We start from the raw sequence: 23,893 nt of genomic DNA, 5'->3' as shown, positions 1-23,893 counted from the left end.
AAAGGCATAGTTCACCCAAAAATGAAAATTCTGTCATCATTCACTCACCCTCAGGTTGTTATAAACCTGTATGAATTTCTTTCTTTTGGTGAACACAAAAGACGATATTTTAAAGAACGTCTGTAACTAAACAGATCAACTGGTTTGGTTACCCATATTCTTCTAAATGTATTTTGTGCTCAGCAGAATAAATAAATTCATACCGGTTTGGAACAACCTGAGGGTGAGTGAATGATGACAGAATTTTAATTTTTGGGTGAACTATCCCTTTAAGTCACCCTGCACAAATCATGTGGCTTGTTGAAGAAGGGTGTGTTATTACTTTTCTAAACAATCAAAGTTGACAGACACTAACACTGAAGAAGGTCCAGGGCTGTTTTGACTTGGAACAGTGAGCGACTGCCGAGTAACTGCATAGCAACGCCCTGGCAACGAACCTCAACACTCTCATCATGGCGGAGTGTTTAGCACTGGTAAGTTGCAATCACTTATTTCAGAAAATGCAAAAATCAAATAAATGACTAAGTATTTGAGGGGGAAATACCTTAAATGTCATGGGTCTTGTACATTGACTTGCATAAATACCTTGCGGTTTTTATTATGTGGCTCCATTTTCTTAGTTGCAACAGAACATGCATATTTCATTTACATCCAGCAAATATGACGTGATAGCGTTCTTTGACCCCTGTCCTCTCAAATGGAGATCTCACCTCATAAACAATACCAGTGAGTGGTCCTCCTCTGTCAATATCACTCGCAGCACGCTGTAAAGTATGAAACGTTCCACCCTTTTTCTTGGCATTTTAAATGCGATCAGGGGTTTCATATCTATTGGCACGTTGCATTTGCCAGAACATTTTGTTTACTCCATTTTCAAATGTGAAGTTTTTAAAGGTAGGCTACACTATGAAGGCATAAATATTTTTTGTCCAAAATTAACCAGATGTAAATGATGATGAGTAAATACATCTTCAATCCTTCTCCCAAAACATGTTTCTGTCTTACCATGATTCACTATGGTAAGCCGATTATAAGTGTTTATATTTTAGACCTGTCAGGATGGTTTTCGCGGGAAACTGCATACTTGCGTCACTCGCCCTTGGTTGTCTCGTCATATAAAAAAAAAAAAGAGAACGAGAGCGAGAGACAGAAGTTGCTGCCGTTTCTTTGACGCAGGTGTGGCGTGAGAGTGGCACACCAAAGATGATAACTATAGATAACGATAAAGATATAGTTCTAAATATCGTTCTCAATATAGCAGAGTTCAATTTCACACCACCGCTATAACTAATGGCACAGAGAAATGGTATTGTTGGAATCACTTTCAGAACGATTTTTTCCAGCTGATGAACGATAAAAACATTGACAGCCAATCAGAATCCATCCTGTTATAACGATCTCGAGCATTTAAAGTGGAAGACAAGCATGCACTTAGAATAAACAGAATGATGTCATCTGCTGATATGGACCTCTTTTTTACAGTCTGGTGTGGACGCTAAACGAAAAGAAAAAACGCTAGTCTACTGGAAAGGAGAACAAGACAGAGCTCGTAATAAAACGAGAATCAACATTGGCTTGGCTTTTTGGAGATGGTGAGAACTAGGCCTGTCGCGATTGGTCGATACAATCGACTGTGTCGACGCTGTTAATTAGTCGACGTCAATATTTTTAGTCGACTGGGTAAGTTGGGTACGATATGAAATTGTATTAGTACCGGTAAATTACAGGACTCTAAGAGCAGTATTTCTTATCCCGGGACGTGCCCGCGCGTGCTGCCGGACTCTGACCTGAAGCGCGCACAGCCGTCTTTCACTCAGACAGATCAGGACGCCATTTTTGCGGATTATTGGGTTTGAATGGTCAAAAATATGTAAAAATGCACGTCCTGGCGAGTAATCGGGTAAACGCAGTCGGTTATGTCTTTAGTGAACGTATACAGAATTGAATGAGAAATCGGGTGTTACAATGAATTTCGTCCGTGCAGCTCTTAAAGGGCCAGACCTAATATTCTGTGTGAAGCAGGGCAGGAACATGCCGGCTAAGTGAGTTTAGGGGGGTTTTTAACCCTAAAACAATGATAAAACAATGAATAGTAAGTTCTGTCATATTATTCAATTACTTTTACAGTTTTTTGCCATGGTATCCATTCAGTATCGGTATTGAGGTATTTTAGTCTGGTATTGTATCGAAGTCATAATTTTGGTATCGTGACAACACTATTCTATATAAAAAGTATTTGCTGATATTCTCTTTTTTTGTTATGTTGGTTTACAAATTTGTACCTTGTTACATTTTTACTCTTAGTTTTACATTTTGTCAAGGGCTTGTTTACATTTATACTTTTTTATAGTACACTACTGAAGGCCAATGTTGCAAGTTAAATTAAATGTTTTTAAGTAAAATTGTTGAAAATTATTGTAATAAATTAGTCAATAGATTAATCGAGATAAAAATAATCGTTAGTGGCAGCCCTAGTGAGAACTGAGGGGTTTGAAATGTAAAAGCAACAAGCGGTATTTTATTGAATGGATAATTGTAGCTCTCTAATGGAGTTCATCGCAAAGCATTTTCTATTGTGAAAGGTCATTTCACTTCAAGGATGTACTGTCTATTAATGGGTATAGAGTAACGTCTTCAACTAGTCAGCTTGAGATCCTTTCCATCTAAACTGGTTATATCTCTTAAGACTAGTGAATGTAGTATTAGCAGTAGGATAACTCTATTATTATTGCTGCTTTATCAAAACATAATTTAGCCAATTCTATTGTTGTTCTATCTGTTTTTTCAATATGCTTTCTGTTAAAAGCAGGACCAAACTCACAAAGGTGTATTGCTGCTTAAATTATAGGTCTTCCAACACTCAACCTCACAGAACTTAATAACAGAGCTATTACACACATTGTTTTCAATAGAACAGGACTCCACGTATCCACTTAATGAGTATCTAGCCCCACTTGCTTCAGGGCACAGGTACAGGGCTCTGAGGTGCAGGAGGGCTCACTTTGAAAGAAGCCTGATTCCCTCAGCCATCACATACCTTAATAACAGACATCGCTGAGTGTTATCTTAGCTGTTTTTTCTTTCCTGTATTATGTTGGTTATGTTGTGTGTGTTAAACAAGAGCATTTCCCCCTGGGGACAATAAAGTTAATCATCATTAATAACCATATTCATCCGCACAGTCACGCTGAGCCGAAGCACAACCAAAACAATCTAACAATGCTAGGGGGCCATAAGTTACATAACCTGCGTCCGAAAACTGGAAAATGCTGCCTTCGGAGGACACATTTCAAGGTAGAAAGACATCGAGGCACGTCCGAATCCAATGTTAGCTTCAGTTCCTGCCTCCTGAGAGACCTTCATCTGATAGCTTTTGAAGGTATCCTTCGCTGCCTATGATATCCCACAATCCTATGCGTTCCATTCAGTGACAGTTGAGCTAGAAAAAAAAAGATGGCGTCTGAAAGTTGCGGTTGTTGGTCGGTTTAAATGTATGTTTTTGACCAACATTTTCCACTTCTGATGTCATTTATAGCGAGACATTACTACTGTAGTAATTAAATATTTGCTTAGTTACCGCCAAAGCTTGCGCTATTTGGCTGTAGATCATTAAACTGTTATGCTGCCTCAGAAGTCTGTCCGAAATCAGTTTTGTGAGCTGCCTTCGTGCGCAAATGTTCCCTTACAAGTCATTGCCTGAGGCAACAATTCAGCTGCCTAGGTTTTTGGATGCAGCCACAGTGTACCTTTTTATATAATTTGATTAATGACAATTTTTATTTTTGGGTGAACTTTTTCTTAAAGTAACATTAGTTTTGTCCTCTGGGTGGCAGTAACTCATATGAAAGGCAGAGAGGCTTGGAATGAAAGCACAGCTGGGGTCATACGCAGAAAGGCTGCTCCCTATCAAATAAATGACAATATTATCTTTATAAATATGCATAACAGTTGAAGAGAGACATTATAGAAAAACATTTTTCTATATTTAGTATTCTTCCCCAGAATAGAACAGCGGTGCAACATTTTGTTTACATATTCTGAAGTGATCTGAATCTGTTTGAAAGCATATTAAGCGCCAGATGGTTTTGTGCTAGTCTATTAAACACTGTTCTATTTGCTGGCATTATTTACAGTCTTGGCAAGCGGATCAAAGCTGGTGGTTTTGGAGTAATTTGATGCATGCTAACACTGCTTCACCGCATATGGAGGTACACTGGTGCAATTAACAGCAGATCATCTGCTAAACCACTCATTCACTTAAAGAGAAGTTGTTTTTTATTTGTTTTTTAATCCAACAGCTCGAAAATTTGATAAACCGTTACAACTGCACAACATGATTAGATGCCGTTTCATACTGGCTCTCAGCATGTCATTGTTCTTTCCTCAGTTAACACTAATCAATCTCAATCAGTTTATTTATTAAAAGCACATTTGCTTCCACATCTGCACACATATTAACAATGAAACTATATTGTGAACTATGAACGCCATCCAAGCGAGAGCTTGCACACAATTTAAATGAGAAACATCAAACTCTTGATTAATTCAACTCAGCCGAGTTCTTTATTTATAGAGCTGTTTTTGTGAGAATAATGGATTAGGAAGTGCATAACACAAACTGTAAGTGAGTGTAATGGCTAAAAGGAACACTATAAAACAAGTACTATGGTATTAGCATTGTTTTTCAGGCACGCTTCCATGATATTACCATGATTTTTTTGTTTTACAAGTCCCATGGTATGAAGGTTACTCTTGTCAGACAGCACTTGTTCCTCAGGTTTCTTTCTCTTTTTTCAACTTGTTTTTCTTCTTCTCTTAGGTGATCATGGAAGAACAATAATAGACAAATGGGAGAGCTCATCTTGAGGTGGAGCAATAGAGAGCTTGTTTTTGTTATGAACACATAAGCAGGATGAACAGAAACCTTATATCATCTTCTTTTTCCCAAATCCCAGCTCTATGAATGGAATCTGTGATTGCAAAACATCCATATTGGACACAGAAGTCCTGTCCTAATGTGACCTTTCTCACGTGATAACATGGTAACTGTATAATTATGTAATGTCATTGCATTTGAGGCCATGATTGACATTTCTTGACCCTTGGCTATTACATGATTAATGATTTTTAGATGGTTTTAATCATTTATATATATATATATATATATATATATATATATATATATATATATATATATATATATATATATATATATATATATATATATATATATATATATATATATATATACTGTATATACTAACAGTCAGCATAAATCCCACATGCTTAATCAGAAACAGAAGCCACCAAAGATATGTGTGTCTCTTGTGGAAGGAGAATGACAGTATGGCAAAAGAGGTCAAATTCATGTGCTTCCAAAGGCATTGATGTCCAAATAGAATCACATTCTGCAACGAGTTGCTTGTTGTTTTTCAGATCAAATAATTACAAACTACAAACATAAGGTCTTAAAACAATAGTTCACCCCAAATAATAGTTAGTTAATAATAGTGGCCCTCATTTGTTGCAAAACTTTGTTTCTTCTGTGGAACAATAGGTTTTGAAGAATGTTCATGCTGCTCTTTTATATAGAAATGAATTTTTAGACACAACTGTCAAAATCAATAAACAAAAAGTGGCCCATATGTGTTATGCGCTATATTCCAAATATTCTGAAGACTTACAATAGTTTGTGTAAGGAACAGACAAATAAATCTGTCAAATTACATTCAAGCTTCCGTATATTCAAACCTGGCATGTTATGATCGGGACACATAAAGTTTGGAGTTTAGCATCATTAATATCAAACCGGCTCCATGCAACAAGTATGGCATTTGGATGATTTTTGTAATAATTTTATGGCACCATATTATATTTTCATGGTAAAACGTCTTTAATGTGGAAAAAAGAAAGTTATGAGAGTTTGAAATGACATGATGGTAAGAAATAACAGAATTATTCCTTTAACACAGTGGGTTTTAACCAGATGGCCTCAAACTTTTAAGGGGTCGCAGGTTCAGGTTTGAAGTATTTAAATTAATTGCTCATTATTATATCAAAAACTCTAAATTATAATGGAAAAAACAGACGTACAATCAAGATAAATGGAAATCATCAATAACTTCTTTTATTGAAAATAATATATTTTTATTCACAATATCACAAAAATTATTAATGGTTTATTAATTTAATAGCAATAATCCCAGTTTTTGGGATTTACTATGAAATTTACATTATAGATTTTCCAAACTTTTTTTGTGAACCAAATTCTCATTTCCATTGTTTAAAGAGACATGACTTGAATAAATTTCAAACTGAATGCTAATAGTGCTCAATAGAACAAAAAACATAATTTTAAGCATATATGCACTGTCTGTAGTTGAGAGTGTGCAAAAAGTATGAAGTTGCACTTTGTGTTCACAAGCATTAATAGTACAATAATATTGATCTCCTCTCAACAACAAACTCTTCGAGAACAGCATGTCCCTTTTGTTCCATACGGCAAACATAATTTGTAAATCTTCAACAAAAAGAGCCCACAAAAGATAAAGGTGCCTGTTGCTCCAATACCAGACATTTGTTAACAATTAGGCCAGTGCTCAAGACTGACTCAGTGAAGCACATGCACCGTGTCCCACCTCCTTTTCTCCTCCTTCGTCGACTCCCTCCCTTTCCCACACAGAAACAATCACTCCCTCTCTCCGGCATGTTTGCCAAAGCTGCACATGGTTACTGTCCAAGGTATTACTTTCCACTGGTTCTATAGCAAAGAGGCAGCATGTTATAGAGGGTTCCTCTTGACACAACAGCTGTTGGATGCTGTGTCCACAAGTGTCCTCAACTTTGGATTAGTCTGAGATTTAGTGACTTGTTTTTTGTAGTATTCTTCTTGATTGATGCTCTGGATTCTGATGAGTCTTTGAAATACATCCCAAATTTGAACATTCAAACAGGTGAAATAAATTTGCTCACAAGTCTCCACACTCATCTTTACCAAACTGACCTGGGGTGTTTTACAGAATCAACATGAAAGGTAAGCAATGTTTCTTTTTATTGATTCATACTTTGACTAATGCTTGTTTTATTCATGTGAGAAATGCATGTAAATACTGGCTAACATGAACGTGCTGACAGCACACATTCAAAACTGAAACTCTGAGGCTCTAGAGAAAAGCAGGGACCTGTTGATGTTGGATGCGAGTTTGTGGTTCTGTTACTTTGACAGCAAAATACATCATACCTTCACCACTCTCAGCTTGACACTATTTGCAATTAAATTTTCGCTTAAACCATACAGATGTGGCGACATTTTAGATGCTGGTTTTATTCAACACAGAATAATATGAGACCCTTGGTTTTCATAAAAGCCGAGTGAGTTCTTTTTGAAGGCAAGTGGAACATCTGGGTCTGCATCCTTTGGTAGGATCTTGAATTTATAGGAAACATATCCAAAATGAAGATAAACGTTTCTCTCTTTTAATGCATAAACCAGAGACTCATGAAAGAGCATGACTCCTAATGCATTCCTCGTGCTGTGAGAGATGTGCTGGAAGTTCTTCATTCTTCAAGTGTGGGCAGCAGGTGTGGAGCCAGTGTTAACCGCACACGCATACATTCCCTTCAGCTGTTTTCCCAAGATCTGACCAATGAGTCTATTTGTAATCGACTGAACGGGGCAAACAGGCTCTTCTTATTCTTGGTTACATCGAGTTGAAGTGTATCAGATCTAATTAAACACTCTTGCTCAACATATTTGTTTATAATTGAACACAGCAGTGTTGTAGTCGAGACCAGCTCATTCGAGGCCAAGTTCAGAGAGGGTTGAGTCCGAGTCGAGACTGAGTTCAGAGAGGGTTGAGTCCGAGTCGAGACCGAGTTCAGAGAGGGTTGAGTCCAAGTCGAGACCGAGTTCAGAGAGGGTTGAGTCCGAGTCGAGACCGAGTTCAGAGAGGGTTGAGTCCGAGTCGAGACCGAGTTCAGAGAGGGTTGAGTCCGAGTCGAGACCGAGTTCAGAGAGGGATGAGTCCGAGTCGAGACCGAGTTCAGAGAGGGTAGAGTCCGAGGCGAGACCGAGTTCAGAGAGGGTTGAGTCCGAGTCGAGACCGAGTTCAGAGAGGGTTGAGTCCGAGTCGAGACCGAGTTCAGAGAGGGTTGAGTCCGAGTCGAGACCGTGTTCAGAGAGGGATGAGTCCGAGTTGAGACCGAGTTCAGAGAGGGTTGAGTCCGAGTCGAGACCGAGTTCATAGAGGGTTGAGTCCAAGTCGAAACCGAGTTCAGAGCGGGTTGAGTCCAAGTCGAGACCGAGTTCATAGAGGGTTGAGTCCAAGTCGAAACCGAGTTCAGAGCGGGTTGAGTCCAAGTCGAGACCGAGTTCAGAGAGGGATGAGTCCGAGTTGAGACCGAGTTCAGAGAGGGTTGAGTCCGAGTCGAGACCGAGTTCAGAGAGGGATGAGTCCGAGTTGAGACCGAGTTCAGAGAGGGTTCAGTCCGAGGCGAGACCGAGTTCATAGAGGGTTGAGTCCAAGTCGAAACCGAGTTCAGAGCGGGTTGAGTCCAAGTCGAGACCGAGTTCAGAGAGGGATGAGTCCGAGTTGAGACCGAGTTCAGAGAGGGTTGAGTCCGAGTCGAGACCGAGTTCAGAGAGGGATGAGTCCGAGTTGAGACCGAGTTCAGAGAGGGTTGAGTCCGAGTCGAGACCGAGTTCAGAGAGGGTTGAGTCCGAGTCGAGACCGAGTTCAGAGAGGGATGAGTCCGAGTTGAGACCGAGTTCAGAGAGTGTTGAGTCCGAGTCGAGACCGAGTTCAGAGAGGGATGAGTCCGAGTTGAGACCGAGTTCAGAGAGGGTTGAGTCCGAGGCGAGACCGAGTTCAGAGAGGGTTGAGTCCGAGGCGAGACCGAGTTCAGAGAGGGTTGAGTCCAAGTCGAGACCGAGTTCATAGAGGGTTGAGTCCAAGTCGAAACCGAGTTCAGAGCGGGTTGAGTCCAAGTCGAGACCGAGTTCAGAGAGGGTTGAGTCCGAGTCGAGACCAGAGAAAATCCACAAACAACATTAGAATCAATTTAATTAACTTTTTAGTTACCGAGGGTGTGCACAAGAGTGACTGCAGAAAATAAAGTGTGAATGTGCCCGAGGGAGAGAGGGCGGGCGGCCTTCTGTTAGACATTTTTGGGGGGAGATGTTCAGTGTTGACACTGTCATCAGTCATCGTATCTGTATTCATTTTATTATTTAATTAAACAAGATTTGGTTTTCTCTGTGACACTTTTGTCCTACTTTGTAAACAGTAAATATATTAAAATAACACAGTTGAGAAATAATGTAGCAATGTGACTTTCTGGAAAGTGGTACCACTACAGGTGGATGGCAGGTGGACACCGCTTAAAATAGAATCGAGAGCGGGCGGGTCACGGGGGTGGGAGAGAACCTGGCGGGAGTCTTTGCACTAACGTCTCAAGTAATGCACAGTTGTGCACAAGAAAATCACCAATCATTGGACGTGCCAATCAAACATCAATTTAAAGAAATATTATGATACAGTACTAATCATTAAATATTTCGAATGGGACTCGAGTGGACTCGGGAATAAGTCCAATTCCTAATATGTTCAAGTACGAGTCAATACCAAGTCCAAATGCACACGAGTCCATGACAAGACTAAGACCATTTAAAATATGGTCTCGAGACCGAGTCTCGAGTACTACAATACTGGAACATAGCACGTCCTGATTTTGCAGAGTTAGACATGTTCCTGGGTCAACATGTTTTGTTGATCCTGGAACAACATTCCTTTCTGAAAATGTATTCCTAACCATATTCCCACCCCAAAACCTAACCCTACCCATAAGTTAGCCCTAAAATCAGAGTGAAATGACAGGTGAATAACACTGATGTAGAAGCACCTAACCCTGGTTGTAAGCCTAAAGTTGACATAAACTCTAAACTCTCTCAAATCTGATTCGTTGATTGGAACCTTGTTCCAGGATCAACACAGATATTGGTCCAGGAACATGTTGCACTTGTTTCACAACATGTTGTGAAATCAGGTTATGCATTGAAGACATTGTGGGACCCGTTAAAAAAATTATTAAAGCCTAATGAGGTTGTCTTTGAGAGGCTGTTAAACATCCCAGAACATGTATTTTAATGTAATTCATGTGTGACTGTAAACATGCAGATATCTAAAGATGGGAGTGGATGTGTGAGATTCCCCTCCATTTTTAAACTCCTTTATTTTCATAAACTACAAAATACAGTAGGAATGTTTTCATTATTCTCATTGAACTCTTTAGTAGAACTGCACATACTTTTTATAATGCGTGTAAAGCAGTTGTACATCAAGTAGAACTGTAGAGACACTTGTCTTTATTAGTTGTGGTTGAGTTTCTGTGGTTTGGAAAGACCCTGCCCTCTGCCTCGGCTTCCCATCTCTAGTTCCTGGCGTTCCTGTCAGATGTTTTATACCCACTGCATTCATCTGGTCACATAATACCACTATTACTGTATGTTTCCTGTGTTTTGGTGCTTTTCAGTTAAGTGTATCCATTTAAAGGCATGGGAACACTAGACAAACTCTTGAACCCACAGTTTAGAGGTCATATTACGCCAATTCTTTCTTTTAAACATCAAAGCCCCAGAAGTTAGCCTTGAGAACATTTCATCAAGTAGCTTTCCATTGCAAGATTTGAAGGATTAGGCAGATCCTCAGAAATCTTTGGCCACTGTAGAAGGTGTTGAAGAGGTCAACTTCAAACTTTTGACATTGTGAAGTTCTGCTCTTAAGCCTTGTTATCCAAGAAGAGTTCTCAACTCTTGAGTTGTATAAACATTCACTGCCCTTGCTGTATTTGTGGAAAAGGGGATGAGCTGAAAGGATGCCTCATAACAAATTACATATTGTGAAGAAAAGACTAAATATGTTGACAACCATGTTTTGATGCAGTGATGCAAGTGCTTATTGGTGGCCAAGTCTTTAGAATGGGCACTGACAATATATTATTTTCTAAGATCAGTATTTACATGCCACCATTGTAATTCATGTGGTTTTAGTTATCCTCAGTGTTTCGATGACCCAGAATGAAATTTCAGCCTTTAATGTTTGGTCAGGGCACACAGATGTTGTTTTCATAGCTGGTTGTTAACATACTGTAAAACATCTGCCCAAGTGGATTGTATTTCTTGTGTATACACCTGAGATAACTGATAACTGTTTTAAGATTGTGTCCTTCAAATGCTACCTAAATTGTGTCCATGCTAATGTGATATGGATCATACTCTTTTACAGCGCACCATATAAGACATGTTCTAAGCTAAGGTCAATAAATGCTGTTCATTTAGAGAAAAAACAGCAGACGTGGCCAGATTTTGACTTCCATGAGTCCCATTTACTGTATTATATTGTTGCATAACATGCAAACTGAAGACTGCCCTCTTGTTTAAAATTTGTTTACATCATATAACTGTATTTTGAATTTTGACTGCCCACCCTTTATAAACACTGGCATATTCACCTTATGCTCTCAGACTTCTGACGAAATCTAGAAAGTTTCCATTTCCTCCAGATCCTTGAATAACCCGTCAAGCTAATTAAATATCCTGTCTCTTTTCATACTTCAAGTACTTGACCCTGCCATAGTGCCTTTCGATGTTTCTTTCCATGTAAGCAATGTTTTCAAGGGGAATTCAGACATCCAGACCAGACTGGATGGTCCCCTCCTTTTCCTCTGTACTGTTGGCAACACTCACACTACCACAAGACCCAAGGTTGCGCCTGCTCCGAGCCACCTGTGTAGCCAGGACTGGTGGGGATATGTTCTCCCTCATCAAGCTTTTGCCCCTTCTAGCACTCTGGCTCTGGTAGGCCTGACCTCAGCGGCTTGGGTAGTAGGTATAAACAATCTCACCATGAGCTTAGCAGGTTTGGCATGCAAAGCATGGCTCCGAGACGTGCCTGAGGTTTGAAAAATACAGACCCAAGATATTAAACAAACAGAAAACGAAGCAGGTGCAAACTCCCTGAGACTGTGGTGTTGGGGGATGTTATTTTAAAAGTACTTGCTGAACAATAGTGTCCGATAAAGAGAAAACAGTTTGATGTTTAACAGCATTGGCAGTGATGACTGGCATACCTCCAGTAACAACTCTGTACTCAGTACTTCAGTACCAACCCAGTGCTCTCCAGCTGCAAGGTATAGAGACGCTGAGTCACCATTCATTTTGTAGTTTGCTTTGTACTTTTGTAAACGTTTTTTATTATGGGAAGGAGGAGGCGGGAACCGACGAACGGTCAAAACGTTAATCAAGAAATAAACACCAAAATGAAAGTAAAAACGGCAACCTCCTCACGGACGACTGTCGCACACACATAATAAAACATAAACAAAAAACAACGTAAAGTCCAGGCCTGGTCCTTTCTCGTCCTTCACTGTCGTCGCTCCGCTTTATGTGTTCGAGACACAAGGTGGGGCAACTCAGCTGGCACTCATTATCACTCATGCCACCGGCCTCGCTCCGTTCTCGCGGTCCCTCGGCCTCGCTGCTTGCCACATACTCCCGAGACTGTGCTCTACCGATCACGGTGGCTGTGGCATGCGGGGGTAAGAACAGACGAGGCGAGAGAAAAGGAGCCGGAAGCATAAGGAGCGACAGAGACGAGAGAGGGGAGAGAGGAAAAGGGAAAGGGGTTTCCGGTCACACTACCGCTCAGTCCTCAGCCAGCTGAGGCTCTCACTCACAGTGCCATGTGATGGTACTGGACGCTCGGTGGACACCTCGATCCTCCTCCGCCTCCTCCGGTTTCAGAACACCCGGCAGTGTGTTCCCCGTCCCCTGCTCATACCCAAACATGGCGGACGGCAGCAGGCTCCGGCCTGCGGCAAATGCCGGGAACTCCTCTGCTCCCTCTCGGATGGCAGCCACCCCACCTCGACCCAGGAGCACGGTAGCAAGCTCTCCATCCCACCTGTTCTTCAATCGCTCCAGCACCACCGCCAAGGGGCAGCCACTCGTGGTCTTCACTTTTCCGCGCTGCCTGACCTCCTCAGCACCGCGATCCCCCTCAGCAGCGAGGGCTCTCTGACAGCATGTCCCTCCTTCCTCCCGGGTTTCGGCACAAATGTAATAAAGTTCGTTGTTATGGGAAGGATGAGGCGGGAACCGGCCAATGTTCAACACTTTAATCAAGAAATAAACGCCAAAATGAAAGTAACAACGCACACACATAATAAAACATAACAAAACACAATGTAAAGTCCAGGCCTGGTCCTCTCTCGTCCTTGATTGTCGTTGCTCCTCCTTTTATGCATCCAAGCTCCTCCTTGAGACATGAGACCGTTGCGGCACGCAGCTGGCGCTCATCATCACTCACACCACTGGCCTTGCCCCGTTCTCACGATCCCTCGGCCTCGCTGCTTGCCACACCATGACTTTTCAGAACATAAGTTTGCAACCTTCAGAGGCGCCTTAACATTTTCATGCTTTTTGTTGTGTATTCCTTCTTCCCATGGGATAGTAAGCTCTGTGGTCTTAAAGACCATAACACTTCTGGATGTTTGTGCTCAAGTATCTCAGATAGAAAATAGAACAGGCTTAACAAGGTCTTCCCTCACGATTCAGTTTGGAGACTCCATTTGATTTTTGTCCCTTGTTGATAAAGCTTCTTGGATATTCTGATGGCATATAGTCAGTTTTTTCCTCACTTGAAGCACCTCATCCAATGTTTTGGTTCTACTTTTCCAGGTAGTCATCAGCTATTTTGGTTAATAACCGTCATGGGTGGCTGAAATAAACCTAGCCTGGATAACCCTTTGCTGACAATTCTTTTCCAGATGTTGTGCTATATGTAATAACATTCATCCTTTATTCTATTCATAGCTATGTCCTGCACCACACCTTTATTTTTGTGGCATTTGGCCAGAACAGCTGTGGTTTTTCCCACCCAAAGCCTGCAGCTCCTGGCCAACTATCTCTTGGTGTTGCAGCCAAGAAACATTTTGATATTTATTAATTTCATTATTATTTTATATATATATTTATAATTGTATTCCTTCCAGGGGGAATACATCCTCCAAAAGATCCTATCAAATTGAGTAAAAACACTTCCCTCACCAATTTCGTGTAATTGTGCTAATATAAGGTTATTTCCAACAGTGATCTCATATTAAACGGTCCAAGTTCACTGGTTTGTTTTTTGAAGGAAGTACTAGCAAGCAGGCCTTATAGTTTGTCTGCTTTTAGTTTATGATTTATTGTTTCTGGTGAATGTGCTTATCATTCTCCTTCATGCATTGTCATTCTATTGACCTTAATTTTGTGAACACATACATCAACCCTGCTGCTTTTCCCCCTCTTTTGCAGATAGCTATTGTGGCTACGAGAACCAGCTTTTTAATGGTATGTGGAGACTTTCTCTTCTTTCAGTTTTATTTGGATCCTCCTGATATAGAGTCATAAGACCAAATATGTGCTTAATCCCTGCAGTGGATCTAGTTGTCCTTTTATAATCACCTGCAATTAAAGTCAGAGACCTGACATGATGAAAATATGACGGTACAATGTTTTTGTACTGTGCAGGAGGTAAATGATGAGTCTCAAAAGGAACCGTGTTTGATTAGCCAATACGATGAACGATGATTTAATAGGATTATGATTACATTTAAGTATGATGTTATGAATTGCAAAGTCATGACTTATTCGTGTTTTGTGCAATTTCTCTTTGTAGAGGAGGACTTAACCGGAGAAGAAGAGGAAATTCCTCCCTTGAGAGGTTAGAAAAATCATCTTTCTTAAAGCGTATTGCTCTTCTTATTAATGAGGCATCACAAAGTACAAAAGATGGAGTTCGTAAAAGAGAGTTAAACAGTAGTGAATTTTGTTTTATTGTGCCTGAATGCTTGTGATCTCCACAAATATGAAATATTTAGCAACGGTCTGACTTATAGCTTTGTATGTACATGTGTCGAAACTTATCCCCCACTGTTTGGTTCATGATTGATTATTGTACATCTGTTTTAAATGTTCAGTTCTTGACAGCGTTTAGACTTTGAAAAGCTTAATTTACAGAATTTGCAAGCTCGGTTGAATTATTAGTCTCTTTACTGTTGTTTTTGTTTTCAGGCACAGCTGTGTATTTAGATGTTAATAGTCTGCCTGGGATCAGGTTTACATTTTTTATATAACACTTAGGATATAATGTTTCATTTATGATAAAGTTCAGATCTGCCAGGAATACCAGGTTTCTTTATGAGAACTGAGTGTCTTTTTGTGTCCACAGGAAGGGCAAGAGGAGGATGTATGAAATGTCAGCAGACGCATTCTCTTCAGCTAGCTGTCAAAATGCTCTATGGCTTTTTAGCTTTGCTCATCATTGCAGTGGCTGTCTTGGCATCCCTTGGTAAGATTTCATGACATTGCAGCCACACTATCACTAATAATAAACTGTGTTTTCAAAAAAAGTTGAAAGGTAGATATAAATACTTGTTCTTGAACCAGCAATGTATAAAGTTAATTTGAGGATTTGAGGAAGACACTGCTGAAATGACCGATATGGGCTAGAGAAAAGGATTGTAGGACATGGTTACAGCATGCAGTGTGGGTTTTGATTCAGCATAATGCTCATAAAGTCAACAATCTCCGGATTTGATAGAAGCAGGCCAAATCCTTTCCCTGTGTGGAGCCACACACTAAATCTCACGTCATGTGTGATGTTAAATGCCAAATCTGAATCTTTTGCCCCACTTATGAACATGAAAGCATAACATAACTGCAAATAATATACCTTCAAGCAGGGCCGTTACCACCATAGACATGAGGGGTCCCGCCCAATATTTGATACTGTTGATGCTGCTTTGCTTTACTCCATTACACACCGCTCTTATTGTTGCTAGGATGACAAAAGTCAAATGTTACATTTTTAAGTTGGTCTGCCTCAGAATGAGTGAGATGGCCAAACAAATCAAAGAAGGCGGGGCTTACCTAATTCCAGCGCGACACTTTAGTTATAGCAGTGAAAGAGTGTGTCGTAAGATGTAAGTAGCTAAACATTTCATATTTGACAACTATTTTACGATAAAAACGTTCAGCGACCAACAGTAATATCAAGTGATGCAAACTTTAAATTTTTTATGAAATTTCGACATTTTGAATTGAAAATATGACATTATTTATGTAAATCATAGCTGAATTGGACATGACAAGAAACGTTTTGCATTTTTACATATTAGGCAGAAGAAAATGAGAGTGAATGTGCTTGTGAATTTTTTTTTTAAATATTATTTGCTAATAGTTTACTTCATAAGCCGCGTTTCCACCGCAGGAACTTTCCCCAGGAACTAGGAACTTTGGGGTGATCCGCGGTGTGTTTCGACCGCAGGAACCAGGGTCTAAATGAAGTTCTGGGTAAATATTTACCCCTCCAAACGGCCCTGCTCCCGAGGTAGTACTTTTTCAAAGTTCGGGAACTTTCGGGGGTGGGACTGGGGCGCTGAACATGCTGATTGGTTGAACTCACGCAGCATTTTATTTCAACCAGCATTTTTAAAAGTATTTTGTGAGGTTCGTTCTGCGTTCAGTAAATATCAGTCTTGCTCTTTCTGTCCGATGGCGCGCATTCGTCTCAGCCATCGCATGGTCAATGTCCGTGATAGCTGATAATAACATTGTCTTATTTTAAATCTAGCTTTACGCGCTTTCAGAATACGCTTTAGTATCAGCGCTTGTCTATTTTCCGCAGTTTTGTTAATGACCTCTTTAGTAAACCAATACATAACCAGCACTGAAAAAGCAGCGCTGCTTGCATCTCCTCCATACTTGGTTGCAGACAGTGTCGCGCAAAATATTATTACTGTCCGTCGCTAACTGGGAGGAGCAGCCGAGCGCAGTCCTACATCACCGGACTAATTTGCCTAATCTTCACGGTACTTCAGACCGCAGTGGAAACGCAGACACTAGCAGGTCTGGGGGGAAAAAAGTTCCTGTAAAAAAAGTTCCTGGTACAAATTGTTCCGGGTAATTTCGGTGGAAACGGGGCTATAACTACAACAGAACTGGAAATGTTACCGTTCTTATTTATTTTTCTTTATTATCAATCCCTTATAATCCTTTAATGATTGAATTCCTTTAAATAAACCAATAAGACCAATACCCCCCTCTCCATGCAAAACAAACAAACAAACAAAAAAACGAAGAAACACCCCAATGTCTAAGACATGGTTACAGCCTTGCCTTTAAGACTTTTACACAAGTCTCTCCTTATAATTATATCACACAACAACAAATCCATGTTTCAAATGCAGTGGGGCTCCAACAAGAACTTTGTGAGCATTGTCGCACTGACAGGATGTAATACTACCACATCAGGTCACAACATAGCTAAACTGTGGCAAAATAAATCAAGGAGAATGTTGTTTGGTTTGATGAAAAATGTATGATGACAAGATGATGGTTCATTTAAAGGAAAAACAGGCCTAGCTACAAGATATTTCAAAATGATGCCACACACACATGTGTTTCATATTGCTTTAACTCCTCAAAAATGAAAGCAGATATGTGTGTAATATGCATGTTATTATGTTAAGGAATTTTATGTAGGAAGTGAATCTAAAGTTTGCACGATAGAAGTCAAATAACACAAGCATTCTGTTTAGTGACAAAATGTTAGCAATTTCCTTTTAGCACCTTTTTAAAATACAGCAGGTGACATGCAGACATACAGCTGGAAAATAAATTACAACCACAAGCAAGGGTCCATTACACTTTACCAGTCCCCATAGTCTAAGATTGATTCTTGTGACGAAAGCTTCAGAAAAGAATTCCAAACCTGTGAATTCTCTAAGGGAACAGAGGTTAAACTGATCCAACATTCCAATATTATGCAATTTCACGTTTTTGATTAGAATTTTTTTTTTGCTTGCTTGTATGTTTGTTTGTTACACATCACCTAATTCTCTTAAACCACAGTTTTAATATCAATACATTTGTCATGTCAGTCTTCAGGAGAGTTGACAACTTATCTGAAGAGGAATCATTTTATCACAAACACATTTCCAAAGTCCAGGAGAGTATAAAAGGTAAGAATTCTTGTTTTACGGTACCAGCATTTTTGGGAACTGTTAAGCATTACAGTTCTATTTTAATATTAATTATATACTAGTGTAGTATATTACTTTTAATTTGAAATTTTGTTTAAGTTTTAATCATTTTGCTCTGTGCTTTTGTCATTTTTATGTTTTTTATATTTCTATAAAGTTTTAATTCATTTTTATTTCATTTTTATTAATTTTAGTACCTCAGTTTAAACTTGCCATGGCAACATTTCGTTTAAGTTTGTAATCTAATATTTTGGTAATTTTTTGTATCAATTACCGAAAACGATTTTAATGGTTTTAGTTATCAACAAAAAAACTGATCAACAACAGGTTGAAACTGCAAAAAGAAAAACATATTTTCACACAGTTGCTTATGTTTAAAATAGGCCTGCTAAATTTATCTAATTTGTTTATCTAATCTCTTGGTTCACTTCCTGGGGTCAGTGAGTCCCTCAGAAAGTAAAACCTCATGAGAAATAATTTATAACCGAGATAATGACCTAAGGAACAGCTGTGCACACAGAGTGCTCAGACTCTTAAAACACAAATGCATTTTTATGCAGTGTATTTTGTTACAAGAGATTCATGGTTTAATGGTTCTATTGTAGACATCAGCACTGCAAACAACTATTCCAACTGCTTAGATGTTGCACAATTCCAAGAGGAGATTGCCAGACTGAAGAAGGAGTTTGAAGAGACCCAGAAGATGGTACTCAGTCAAAAGCAGCAGTTGGACCAGGCGACCCAATCTCAGCAAAGTCTTATGCAATCCAGCAACCGAATGACGAGAGACCTCCAGGCCTATGGAATCGTCATTAAGCGTATGAACCAGTCTCTGGGCCAATACCTTGATCAGGTAACTGGCTGGCAGGTTGTCATTAATGAAACTGATCAAGGGATGAAAAACCTTGTTGAGGATCAGTATGATTTGAAGGCCACAATGCAACAAGTCAACACCACTGTCGGTCTTAGTGCGTTGTGGATAGGTGCTCTTCAGAGGAAGGCCGAAGAGGAGACCTTGGTGCTCCAAAAAATTACAGCGGACTGGCAGAATTACAGCCGAATTTTAAGTGCTCTGAAATCCAATGCCAGCGTAACCATGCAGACCGTGAGGGCTGTTCAAAGTGGTGTCTCTGCCACTCACCAGCGTATCAGCATGAGTTCAGAGATGGTGCATGACCTCACTCTGCAAGTCATGAACCTTCAGATGCAACTGGACAATGTCTCGTCTTACATTGATGAACACGAGGAGAACATGCATGACCACCAGTACCACACGAAGTACTACGAAAACCGGACCGGGGAACGATTTGTGACATTGGATGCAAGAATAGACTCCATTGAAATGGAGATTGACACAATTTCTTCCAGCATCAATGCAACCGTCAGCCATGTTCAGAGCATGTACAAATATATCAACATAGAGAGTTCCTCTTGCCAATCCAGAATGGGCAGTCACACAGAGGATTTGCAGAACTTGAACAACACAGTCTTGCTTCTTCTTCACCTAGCCGACACTCTGAGATTCCAGTACATGATGCTGAATGTACGCCTCGAAGCTGACGTGAGGAACCTATCGTTGGTGATGGAGGAGATGAAGCTAGTAGACACCAGTCATGCAAAGCTGATCCAGAACTTCACTATCCTGAAAGGTTGTTGTCTACCTGTAGTAGCCTGAATAGCCACTGTCCTGCAGAGTTTAATACACCAACCCTGATCAAAACCTGCTTGATTAGCTTGTTCAGGTGCGTTTGATTAGGGTTTGGGGGTTAAACTCTGCTGGACAGTGTTCCTCTAGGGCCAGATTTTAAGAGCCCTGCTGTAGTGTCTATAAAATAGCTTCACTTACATGTTCTTGAAGAGTCTAATGTTTTTTTCTGGATTCTTTATAGGAATGCCTGGTCCACCAGGTCCAAAGGGAAGCAGAGGAGAACAGGGAGCCAAAGGACCTCTAGGTGTATCTGGACTGAAAGGAGACAGGGGACTTGCAGGAAATCGTGGACCTCAAGGATTAAAGGGCGCTCTGGGAATTAAGGGGGATACAGGTGTGCAAGGAACTTCTGGGATGAAAGGTGGGCCAGGACTTAAAGGAGAAAAAGGGTCTTTAGGCCAACCAGGGCCTCGGGGTGAAAAAGGACAGAAGGGTGATATGGGGGCTCCTGGGAAGGATGGAATTTCTGGCCTCAAAGGACCGCCAGGAATCCGGGGACAAGCTGGACTCCCAGGGGTACATGGACCTTCAGGACCGGGAGGAATACAGGGCCCTATAGGACCACAGGGGCCACCTGGAACACCTGGACCACCAGGGGAGCCTGCCCAGAAGTCATGAACAGATACAACTTAAACGTAACCCAAATGGTGATACACTGACTGCCTTTCTGGACAGAGTTATGATGTTTCCTGCAGTAGATGGTGGTAGACGTCGACTTGGAGATCTCTCTCTAAACAAGACGATGTTGGGGACTCTTTGGAATCTTGGAGGCCCACATGCACATTCCCCGAACATGGAGCTTGCTCTGAACAACAATACACTATGTATAGGCTTTCAACACACTTAGCTCAAGCACAATTCTATATGAGCCACTTCACAATAATCTTGTTTTACCAATGGTTACACAGCCAGGCTGCTATGAAACCATTAATTGTACTAGGCACCATGCCGTAGAATCAATTATCAGCCAGCATCAGTATTTGAAGACAGATAAACGTTCGACAAATCAGACTTTTGGTTTTTATTGAGTGTATTTAGCAGTAGAGCAACATTTTCCATTTTGTATTTGCATCATAATCCCAGAAAATTCAGAGCAGGTACTCTGAAACATGATTTTTATTATGAGTTCAAGTAAACCAAATATTTTCACTCTTCAAAGGTAGGTATAAATTGAAAGGGATAGTTCACCCAAAAAAATATTGTAATTAATTGTAATTCTTTCAATAAATGTTGTTCCAAACCCATAAGACTTGCATTCATCTTTGGAACACAAATGAAGATTTTGTTTATGAAATCTGAGAGCTTTCTGTCCCTCCGTTGACAGCTACACAACTACCACTTTTGACACTTCAAAAAGTTCATTAAATCAAGCATTCTGCGTTAGTTCAGGCAGGCCATGTAGTCAAGCTCCGCTGTCAGCTGATTGGAAAAATAACCAGCGCTCTTCTCCACCCTCAATACCACAACTGAGGTGAGACCCTTGAGCAAGCCAGCGAACCCCCAACTGCTCCCGGGCGCCACAGCAATATGGCTGCCCACTGCTCTGGGTGTGTGTTCACTACTGTGTGTGTGCACTTGGATGGGTTAAATTCAGAGCACAAATTCCAAGTATAGGTCACCATACTTGGCCACGCGTCACTTCACTTCACTACAAACTCTCATTTAAAGGTGTCATGAACTGGCTTTTGACATTTTTTTATACTGTTGTCTGAGGTCAACTTATGACGTTTGTGTGGTTTTTACATTCAAAAACATCATAATGAATAAGTAATGGTTTTGAGGCTTTTCTGAAAAACAATCATGAGTGAACCAATTCAATAACACCTTCTCCACCCTGTGACAGCGTGCTAAGGTCAATAGATATCAATAGATTCCAAACGATCTGTAATGTTATGCAAAACTAACACATATAAAAAACATGTTTTAGCCTACTCACATAAGTGAAGGAAGCTTATGCAGGGACGATCGATCCTTAGCTCACGAGTCGGTGGGCGGGGCTACAGAAGCATATCTGTAGAGGCGGCGTCTAGGTCCTATTGCGTAAGAGATCAGTATATTCTGAGAGCTCTCGTTTTCTGGGCCTGGTGTCAATAAAAACTTTTCTTTGACTAACAAGGAAGTTTTCAGCTCTGAAACTTACAGGATATTCTTATATTACCATGACCTTTTATATATCAAAAGCTTAAGGGAAAATTGATTTCTCAGTTCATCACCCCTTTAAGATTCTTCAAACAGGGGCCTTACTTAAGCATAGCATCAGTTCAATCTGGCTGCTTGGCAGCTTTTGCTGCACGCTGCTTTGCAACCCAGCTCCTCCTTAAACTGTGTTTAACTTAATCAATGTCCCTCTGTTGTCATTGATGCATACTCTATTCTAAATGGGGGATTTTGCTGCCCTCCCAGTAAAAAAAAAAAAAGGGAGGTTGTCCCCGGAATCTGCTGCTGTTCCCTGTCTTGGCTTTTTATGGAGCTCATGAAAAGGATGGGGAATTTAGAACAGAGCCATATCGCCAAATGTAAATTTTTGCAACATATGCTAATAAAACGTTGACTAAAAGTTTGTCTATGGTGTTTTTGACTTAAGTGGACCTGACTGACTGGATTTGAATCAAATTTAAACATTGACCAGCGAACATAAAAAGAAGCTCAACTGAACCTGCTTGATGCGAGAGAACAAACCTCTTGCAGAAACTCATACCTGCTGCGTAACACGAGAATGAACCTCATTGGTTCTCACACGTCAAGCGAACATGCTTGAGCTTCCGTTTACCACAACTGATGTGTTGTTGAATGTTTATAATAAAAGCTTAAATTTAATCTGTTCATCATATAAAGCGATCGTGTCTCCTCAGAAAATGCCAAAAAATTCAACCACAATTCATATGGATTAGTTTTACGATCTCTTTATGGATTTTTTGAAGCGTCAAAGTGGTAGTTGTGTATGCTGTACAGAAAGCTCTCAGATTTCATCAAAAAGCTTTATTTGTGTTCCAAAACGGGTTTGGAACGACATGAGGGTGAGTAATTAATGACAGAACTTTCATTTTTGGGTGAACTAGCCCTTTAATGAAACACACGAAAAGTACAAGTGAACACATCATTTTACATTTGCTTGAATTGCATGAACCTGCGAAAACCAAGGCAATGAGCATTGTGAACTGTACAGACCATTTTTATTCATTGGCTACGAACTGTGCAACTTTTAAGTTTTAGTGTTCATATTGGTTTGATTTTCCAATTTGTAAATATGGATCATTTTAACAGGTGTAATTTTATGCAATGATTAATGTGTTTGAGTAGGACTTCATGATGTGTTAGCATACAGTTAATTATCTTTGCCCAACAATAAAGGGTTATAAAAATATAAGAAAAAAGAGCATGTTTAGCATTTTTAAGTTCACTAAGCAAATACCGTTTTTGCCATTCCATACTAACATCATGAAACAAATAAGAAAAATGCATTTCCATAATTAGCTATCAACCCAGCAATTACAAAATGTTCTTAACATTTCACAGTGTTGAATTTTTAAAATGTTCCAAAAACTCCACCTATAATTTTAAAAAATCAAAACAACATGTGCAGTTTATGGATTTGAATTGAGAAAAGTGACCAGCACTAAACTGCAACTTTCTTTTATACAACCAAAATAAATGATTTTGGAAACATAGAATACCTAACTGGAAGTTTCCGCTTTAAGTAAATGTAAATTGCCAATATAATGTGTTTCTATTTCAGAAACAATATACCAAACTGCAGTATTTATGGGCTGTTTTATTTAGGTGTTAAAACAACTTGTGCCAGCTGCATGGGCAAATAAGCTTTTCTTTCATTAAAGTGTTGCATGTGGTGATGAGAAGCCTCTGTGATATCTGACTACTAGCAAGCTTAAACGGTTTCCACATGTGACAATAAATCACCATCATAGCTACAGTGAAAAGGTCAGTTCCATTTGATGGATCATTATATGGCTCATTTCGGCAAAGAGAGCATATCAAAAGCAAGTGCAAAGCTAAAATAAGATCTACATGATCAAAAGTGTCTATGTTAGAAAGCAAAGTCTGATTAGCATGTCACTAAATTACCTTTATGTTTCATCTCTT

General features: G+C 40.0%; 1 protein-coding gene across 2 annotated transcripts; it reads left to right on the top strand.

The window, feature by feature from the left end:
• The first annotated feature begins 6,690 nt into the window (after positions 1–6,690).
• Positions 6,691–23,647, top strand: scara3 (scavenger receptor class A, member 3). Of its 2 annotated transcripts, XR_013817621.1 has the most exons (8): positions 6,691–7,033; positions 14,354–14,389; positions 14,718–14,762; positions 15,270–15,389; positions 17,983–18,063; positions 18,690–19,733; positions 19,974–21,545; positions 21,626–23,647. XR_013817621.1 is itself a non-coding variant. In XM_079831100.1 (7 exons), exons 1-7 carry the CDS (start codon positions 7,027–7,029, stop codon positions 20,408–20,410), a joined length of 1,770 nt encoding a protein of 589 aa, XP_079687226.1. In that variant the 5' UTR covers positions 6,691–7,026; the 3' UTR covers positions 20,411–23,345. The 2 variants fall into 2 exon arrangements, 1 of the variants encoding a protein (XP_079687226.1); XM_079831100.1 differs by having other exon boundaries at positions 19,974–23,345.
• The last annotated feature ends 246 nt before the right edge of the window (positions 23,648–23,893 follow it).

The sequence above is a fragment of the Gobio gobio genome (genome assembly GCF_949357685.1).
Source record: "Gobio gobio genome assembly, chromosome: 12".
Classification (NCBI taxonomy): Eukaryota; Metazoa; Chordata; class Actinopteri; order Cypriniformes; family Gobionidae; genus Gobio; species Gobio gobio.
Note: the sequence above shows the minus strand (reverse complement) of the source record. Positions and strands in the feature narration are given on the sequence as shown.